The sequence below is a fragment of the Eurypyga helias genome, unplaced genomic scaffold (genome assembly GCF_000690775.1).
Source record: "Eurypyga helias isolate BGI_N326 unplaced genomic scaffold, ASM69077v1 scaffold4892, whole genome shotgun sequence".
Lineage (NCBI taxonomy): Eukaryota > Metazoa > Chordata > Aves > Eurypygiformes > Eurypygidae > Eurypyga > Eurypyga helias.
Genome location: NW_010233988.1, coordinates 1 through 8,482, shown reverse-complemented (window position 1 = coordinate 8,482; position 8,482 = coordinate 1). Strand labels below are relative to the sequence as shown.

The 8,482-nt window shown below is 55.4% G+C and overlaps 1 protein-coding gene across 1 annotated transcript in view; it reads right to left on the bottom strand.

Annotated features, from left to right (window-relative positions):
• Positions 1 to 7,902, bottom strand: part of PODXL (podocalyxin-like) — a gene marked incomplete at its 5' end in the record, with an annotated part of 10,834 nt that extends 2,932 nt beyond the window's left edge. Inside the window, 4 exons of the mRNA XM_010161882.1 lie at positions 194 to 361; positions 485 to 543; positions 1,280 to 1,436; positions 7,837 to 7,902. Coding sequence (XP_010160184.1) covers positions 194 to 361; positions 485 to 543; positions 1,280 to 1,436; positions 7,837 to 7,902 — 450 coding nt within the window. The remainder of the gene's footprint in view (positions 1 to 193; positions 362 to 484; positions 544 to 1,279; positions 1,437 to 7,836) is intronic.
• Between the last annotated feature and the right edge of the window lie 580 nt (positions 7,903 to 8,482).

Genomic DNA, 8,482 nt, shown 5'->3' with positions numbered 1-8,482 from the left:
GCATCTCCTGCCCCTCTGGAGCATCCACAGCACTCGGGCACCCCTCGAGCAACACACAAGGTTGGTGCCTGCAGGGCAAGCCAGGATGTTTGCACCAGCAGAGGTGGCAGTGCTGATGCTCTTCATCCCCTGAAGATGCTTCTGGGGCTAAAGAGGCCTCGGGGTGCCTGTCCCACCCCCCCTCCCACCTTACCTGGTCCTTCTTCTGGGAGAAGCGCTGGTGGCAGCAGCCGTAGACGGCCGCGATGAACAGCAGGGAGCCAGCCAGGGTGATGATGGTGATGATCAGGGGGGTGCTGAACTCGTCGTTGATTACCATCTCCCTCTCCATTTTGTCATAGGTGATGTTGGCGATGCCCAGCTGCCCACGAAGGGGAGGGGCCGGGCCCCCGTTTTTTGGTCAGGCCCCCAGGAGGGCTACCTGTGCCACCCACCTTGGGGGACAGCCGCAGGGAAGCGGCAGTGTGCCCAGGGACCTGCTTACCTCCTCCAACTTGTCCTTCTCCTTCAGCTCCTTGAGGACTTTTTCAGGGTCCAAGGGGACTGGAGGAAGAAAGAGGCTGCCATGAGGACAAGGAGGGGGGCCAGGTTGTGCCACCGCCTCTTGGTCAGTGGGGTGACCCCCTTTTGGAGGAGGTGGATGGAGATGTGTGGACATGAAGCAGGTGCCTCCACAGCCAGACAAGGAGTTGGGACCACTTCTCCTGCAAGGGGGACAGCCCCCGTGACCCCAGTCCCCCAGCCCCAGGTTGTGGGGTGTCCCTGCTTCAGTGGGTGAGACCAGTGACGGGCTGTAACTGGCTACTCCAAGCCATGCCAGAGTGGTGCAGGATTAGTCCCCTGCCCATGGTTAGGGGCTGGACCACCTCACCCAGCCCCTGCTCCGCTGACAGGGAGGATAGAGCTTAGGCCTTCTTCCCCCTTGTGCCAAGGCAGCGTGATGTCTCCATCTTCCCAGCATCCTGGGGCACGTTTGGGCACCCCAGGCTGAGCTGGATTTCCCCAAAGGGCTCTGATGTGGGCAACAACCTCCCCTTTTTGGTCTCTTGGGGAGGGATTTGAGCTGGGCGCTGGGTTTTAACCACCTGGGAGGAATTTTTCCTCTTGGAGACTGGTCCCTGCCTTGACTTACCATGGATAGTGCCTTAAGGAGCCCCTCGGTCCAGCTTCAGCAGACCATGAGGGTTCCGCCAAGCCTCGGGCTCCATCCCCATGCCAGGTTCCCTGATGCCAACCCCATCCCGTCCCCCTCGGGGCAGGATGGTGGGATCGTACTCACGGTGCACGAGCGCCTGCACAGCCCAGTGCTGGGAGCGGGGCTCCTGGGAGGTCAGCATCACCGTGCACGTCTCCCTGCTGGCGTTGAACGCGTGCTGGCCCGTTGAGCAGAAGCTCTTGAAGAAGGAGATGTTGGCGCTGGCCATCCTCCACTCAGCCTGCGGTGACAGCAAGGGCTCAGTGCTGTTGACCCCCCCTCAAGGACTGCCAAGGAGCATCCCTCCCTGTCCCCAGGGATGCTGTGGCCATCCCCATCCTCCGCCATCCCCATCCTCCACCATCCCCATCCTCCCCCATCCCTCTGTGCTGCCCACCCGCTGCCGGCCCTCCCAGGGAACAGGAAAAGTTTAAAAGTAGTAACTTTACTAGAAGCTGAGCTCTTGGCTGCTGTTCTGCACCACGGCCCTGCGACAGCCTTATCTGAGCGCCGCAGCTTTTGGTGTTACAGGAATAGCAGGTCCCCAAGGGAAGCAGGGTGGGGGGACAGGGGAGGCCAAGGAGCTGTAGCAGGAGCAGGATGGGGCTGTGCAGCCCCCCTTGTGTCCCCAAAGCCATAGGTGGCCCTCCCAGCACCTGCATTTCTACCTTCTGTCCCTACCAACACAGATCCCTGTTTTCCCTAGTGCTTCCCCACGCCTCTGTCGCTCTGCAGAGGCAAGAGAAAGCGTTTTGCTTTGGGATAGCCTGGAACACCCCGGAGGGGTTAGCCTGGACAGTGTCAGAGGGATGGTAGAGGGGAGGATGGAGCCAACATCTCCTCTTTTTTTTGCATCCGCTCAGTGCTTCGTAGCATCTGAGAGCTGACGAAGGTAGAGACAATCAGCTGCCTGCATGCGCCGGTCCTGCGTGCACAGACCTTGCCTGCACTGGTCCTGCGTGCAGAGGCGCTGTACCTACAGCTGCATGCGCCGGTCCTGCGTGCAGAGGCGCTGTACCTACAGCTGCATGCGCCGGTCCTGCGTGCAGAGGCGCTGTACCTACAGCTGCATGCGCCGGTCCTGCGTGCAGAGGCGCTGTACCTACAGCTGCATGCGCCGGTCCTGCGTGCAGAGATGCTGTCCCTACAGCTGCATGCACAGACCTTGCCTGTACCGGTCCTGCGTGCAGAGGTGCTGTACCTACAGCTGCATGCACTGGTCCTGCGTGCAGAGATGCTGTACCTACAGCTGCATGCACAGATCCTGCATGCACAGACCTTGCCTGCACTGGTCCTGCATGCAGAGATGCTGTACCTACAGCTGCATGCACTGGTCCTGCGTGCGGAGATGCTGTACCTACAGCTGCATGCACTGGTCCTGCGTGCAGAGATGCTGTACCTACAGCTGCATGCACGGGTCCTGCGTGCACAGACCTTGGTGCATGGATGCTGTGTGCACAAGGTCTTGCCTGCACAGCCCCTGTGTGCAGAATCCCTCAAACGAGGGGCCAGGCAGCACGTGCCTTGGCTGGGATGGACTCTGCTCCTGCTTGCTCCAACACCCCAAACCTTCCCCTCCCTCCGGAACACCGTCCGTGCCAGGTCCCGCTCACAGTGATGGCCGGCATCGTCCCGCTTGCTCCTCTGCAAGGACGGGAGCCGCCCGGCTGAGGAAGGCACCTAATCTCACCCCATCTTATCTAAATATTTGGGAAGTGGCGATGGAGACAGGATGCACTTGCTGGGGCGGAAGACCGGTCCTGGGCAGAGCACGAGGGTGAGCTCAGCACCATGAGGCCCCATTGTTCCTGGGAACCTCGCTAGCCCTCGCCTGTCCTTCCACGTTGCGTGGGGAGAGTCCCCCAGCTCGTGTGTCCGCACCACCCCAGCTGCATCCCTGGGCAAAGAGCGGGATGGGAAGCGTGCCCCGTTGCCGTGCCAGGGCAGCAAAGCAAGACCTCGGACAAGGCAGCATCCCCCAGAAAGCTGGAATCCAGTGGGACTGGGAGGAGAGGGATATGGCTTGGTCGGCACGGTGGTTTTATCATCTTTGGTCGCTGGGTTGTGCTCCTACGCTTTACACATCAGGCGGTTTATCGGTCCCTGCCTGTGCAGCGTTTTCTGCTCGGCAGAAACATTAGGGCAGAAGCACGAAAAGCCTCTCTGCTGCCTCCCTGCATCCACCTTCCCCAGGTTTTGCCGCAGCTCTGCCTTCCCCTAGCTCTTGGAAATCTAGTTTTACCAGCCTATGGGGAGGGGTGGGGGAAATCAGACCTTTAAAATGCCTTTTTTGGGGTGGGAAGGGAGATCAGATGTGAGGCTAAAAGCCAGCTGAGCACCAAACCGCTTTGTTGTCGTACGGTGAGAGGTGCCTAAACCCCGTTAGAGGCAGATCCAGAGGGATTTACCCTTTGCAGGGTGGGAGGGGGGCACTGTAAGGCCCCTGCAGCGGGCAGGGATGCCCCGGCAGCGGTGCCATGGCCCTGGCAGCTCTCCCCTCCCGCCGTCGCATTCCTTGGCTGGAGTTGACAGGCGCTGCCGAGCAGCTCAAATCCGGTTCCCACACTTGGCGGGGACCTAAAACCAACATCCCGGAATGAGGTAACAGCACTTGAGTCAACAAACCACCCCGCCAGCTGGACGGGGCAAGGGGGACCGTGACCCTGCTCGGTGAAGGAGTCCCTCCGGCTGCTCCGGGGACCATCCTGATGTCCCCAGACCCGTGGGTGTAACACCGCAAATTCTTTGAGGCATCTGGGTGTGGGTCCAGGTGGTCCATCTGTTGCTTTTGCAACCCCTGGCTGGAGCAGGCTGTGGTCCTCTCCAGCATCATCCGACTTGCCTCGCTGGGCACATCCGTGTCCCAGCTGGGGACATGACGGAGGAGCCATGCTGGACCCCTGAGAGGTGGCCACAGGGTTGTGTGGCTGAACCAGAGCTTGGGGGACCCCAACCACCTCTGACAGGGTCACCTCTAGCCTCCCCCAAGGCGTTTTGGGGATGGGATGTTGAACAGAGCAGATATCCCTCCCTCCATCCATCCCAAGGCTGGAGCACCCCACGCAGCCAAGGAAAACCCAGCTGAAGATATATTTGTGAGCTGGACCTTGGGAAAGTCATCCTATGTAACACAAGGCATCGAGCTAATGAGCCTCATTAGGAAACTCATTAAGATCCTGCTGTAAGGAAGGAAAAGGGGCAAAAGGGAGGGAACATGGACCAGACTTCAGCATCACTTGAAGAGGAGGGATGGGGGAAACCAACCAGCTCATAAAGTATCTTTGGTCCACAAAGCGGTACCAACCACCTATTTGGCTCTTTTTTTTTTTTTCCAAAATTTACAGATTGAGGGTTTTTTTTAACTATTTTTAAATTTCCTGCAGCAGGAGAAACTGAGATGCAGCCAGGTGCAATGCCCACCGTTCCCAGGTTCGGTCCCAACTGTTCTGTTCGTGTCTCTGCATCACCAGTGCTGCCCCATGAGCCCGTCTCTGCATGATGGGGGGTGGGGCGGTCTGCATTACCCTCTCCCCAACCTGGGCACATCCCCTGCTGCTGGGCCCCCGCATCACCCTCGATGCCTCCCCGGCTCCTCTCCGGAGCTGAGCTTTTAGCACAGTGCCGCTGCAGCTCTGGCTCGTTCTTGCGGACCAGGATCAGAGCTGTTTCTGGAACATTTCTCCTCATAGCACGCATTTTCCTGTTTTCCCACGGCTTGCAAAATGCAAAGGATTTTTTCACTTCGCTGTCAAGATTTGGCTAGAGACTTGTTTACCGGGCCTACAAAGCAGGGAAACCAGATAGTGCCATTTCTCTGTTATCTGCTCAGCTTGGGAGGCGTAAAACTTGTTGCAGTGTTCAGGAATACACCGAGTGGAAAGTTAACGGCAAGCGGGTGGGAGGTGTTTTGGCAGCCGAGGAGAGGGATGCTATGGTAGGATGCACCCTTGCAGTCCTTCCGCAGATATTTAGAGGTGTAATTGGCATTTCGTACTAACAATGCTTCGGCTCCTTATGATGCCCAGAGGAATCTAAGGGAAACAGGGCGGCAGACTCGCCAGCTCGCCAGCTCCCGCGCATCATCGCCGAGAGGAGCGCTGGGTGATGCCAAGATGTGACGTCTCTTAGCTCATCGGCACATCACACCAGCGCTTCTCAGCCTTACCGTCCCCGTTTCCAAAAACCTTCCTGGCACAGCTCCAGCAAAGCCAGGGAGAGGACCGGGCCTCCGTGCACAGCATGACTGCACCCGGAAGGAGGAGGGAAGCGTTAAAACACCAGCACAGTCATAAATCACCTGGATGCTTTAGGATCCAAAATCAGATTTTGTCAATCCGATGAAATATTTTTACATATTCAATATAAAATTTGATAGGAAGCTTTCCTAGCGGGGACACGGCTGCAGATTCGGACATTCCAGTACCTGAAGGGGCCTACAAGGGTGCTGGGAGAGGACTTTTTACAAGAGTCTGTAGTGATAGGACAAGGGGTAATGGGTACATATTGAAAACGGGGAGGTTTAGATTAGATATCAGGAAGAAATTCTTCACAGAGAGGGTGGTGAAGCACTGGGACAGGTTGCCCAGAGATGTTGTGGATACCCCATCCCTGGATGTCTTCAAGGCCAGGCTGGATGTGGCTCTGAGCACCCTGGTCTAGTGCAAGGTGTCCCTGCCCATGGCAGGGGGGGTGGAACTAGATGATCTTTAAGGTCCCTTCCAACCCAAACCGTTCTGTGATTCTATGATTCTATGATTCTGTGATTGCACGAAGCAGGGCAGGGGATGTCCTGCTGTGGTGTCAGGACCATGGGCATCATGGTAATAAGGAATAAGGTCCCTCCTTGGAGTCATCCTCAGCATTAAGGCTAAGAACATCGCTAAGAACATCATTTCTGCAGGTGCCTGGGCAAGGAGCATTTTCAGAGGAGGAGGTGATGAGCATGAGGTGACAGCAGCTCTTCCAGGAGCACGATGGGTGTTATCGCCTGGTCCAGGCCCTCTCTAGGGCTGCCAGGCAGGGCCATCACTAAGCCACAGGGAATTTCAAGAGCCTCTGTGGTCAGTAGGAGCTATCGTGTTTGTCTCAGCATGTATCTCAAGGGATTTTGTGAACACAGTGAGGCTTCATTTTGCATCTCACCAACATCTGGTGAAGTCAAGAGTCAGTCCATTTTGGAATCATAGAATCATTTGGGTTGGAAGGGATCTTAAAGACCATCTAGTTCCAACCCCCCTGCCATGGGCAGGGACACCTTCCACTAGACCAGGTTGCTCCAAGCCTCATCCAGCCTGGCCTTGGACACTCCCAGGGATGGGGCATCCACAGCTTCTCTGGGCAACCTGTCCCAGTGCCTCACCACCCTCTCTGGGAAGAATTTCTTCCTGATATCTAATCTAAACCTCCCCTCTTTCAATTTAACCCCGTTCCCCCTTGTCCTGTCACTACAGGCCCTTGTAAAAAGTCCCCCCCAGCTTCCTTGTAGCCCCTTCAGGCACTGGAAGGTGCAATAAGGTCTCCCCGGAGCCTTCTCTTCTCCAGGCTGAACAACCGCAACTCTCTCAGCCTGTCCCCATAGCAGAGGTGCTCCAGCCCTCGGAGCATCTTCATGGCCCCATTTTACAAAAGGGACAGCAGATGTTCATGATCCTGAGCAGCTATTTCTCGTGCTCTGCAGCATAAACTGTGAGAAGGTCCCGGAAGTGCCAATTTCCCAATGATTACACTGCCTGGGCAGTGCTGAGATCTGGAAACCAGACCACTGTAACCCCCAAACCCACCCCTGAGCCCTGACCACTGCTCAGATAGATACCATCACTCTGTCAAGATCTCCCCAGCCATGTGCTGTTGTCTATTCCCCTTTGTCATAAACTTAGCCTATTTAAAAGTTATCAATATATTGCATCTTCCCTACAGCAGGAAACTCCTTGTTTTTCCATGAATCATTTTGAAGGTGGGTATCCCTCAGAAAAGCCAGCAGACAGTACCCACCCACCAGAAGAAGGGGCCTTAGTACAGAGTTTTGGGTTGGAATTGCCTTTCCCCAACCTTGCCACTACACTTTACTACTCCCTGGTCTTGTAGGGAATCTGAAACAAATGAAATGGACTTTTTTGCTCTCACTTTAGGGTTCTGTGGGAGCTGATAAAGCATCAAAGAGCACAGTGAGTCCAAAACTCCAGTTGCTCTGCAGTCGGATGCTGCCCTACCCCAGCTGTGAGGTTGCAAGATCTCACCACGTACACAAGTGTGAAGGAGCTCCACATTTTTCACTTGGGTTTTGGGATGAACTTCTGGCCCCTCTGCAAATGCAAAAAGCTCTCCTGTTAGCCTTTGCAGAGGGAAGGTTTCACCCTCTAAAATTTCCTATTCCTCTTTTTCTGAGACCTGGAAGGGCTCAGCTGGTCCTTCTACTTAAAGGAGACCACATGGGCCTCCTGCCATATCCCCCACCAGGTGATACTGCTGAGTATGGGCTTGCATGTACCGTTTGACACCCCAAAAGTGGCTGCATCTTATTTTGATGAAAGGACTCTCATCTCTGTAGGCTCACACGCTCGGAGTAACACAGGTTAAAAGCTGATCTCCAACAGCAACACAGCTGCTAATTCTACACAGAAGTCCAAAAGGCTGGTACTTACACAGGTTTTAGCTTCTTTCAGATATATGGTGGGCCAGTTATTTTGCACCTGGTCTTTACAGATCACCTGGAAAGACAGCAAAGCAACTCTGAAATGATTGACATAGGTTGGAGGGACAGTTGGTCACTGATACAACCGACTGCCCCAAGCCAAGAGACATCCCAACCAAAGGTCTGTTCCATTCGATAGAAATGAGACAGGCCCAGGAGCCCTTCATATGTGGAATGGGTTTTCACAGGTAACTGACACCGTTGTCTGCGGGATGTTTGCTAATGCACGTCCCAAACCAGGCTTAGGGTTTGCAGGACGGAGTAAAGCAGGAATCAGCTCAGGCAGCAGGAAGATCCACGCCAGTGGGCCATCATGAAGTCCTGCTCTACACACGATGAACATCTAGAAACAGGACCCCCTTCCCTCCTTCCCAGCACTTTAGTTGTCCTGGCTTGTGTTTGGAGACCCCCCGCTATGCTCCCCAACAATTTCCTACTAATATCATCCATGAATGGTTGATGCTGCATTGTGCTCTTTGTCCTCTCATCATGTCCAAGTCCACCCCAAGACAGCTTCTGCTCTCCATAATGATTCCCTCTCTCTTCCCAAATTTCACCTCTTCCCTGTTCATCAACCAGACCATAATCCCCTTCAC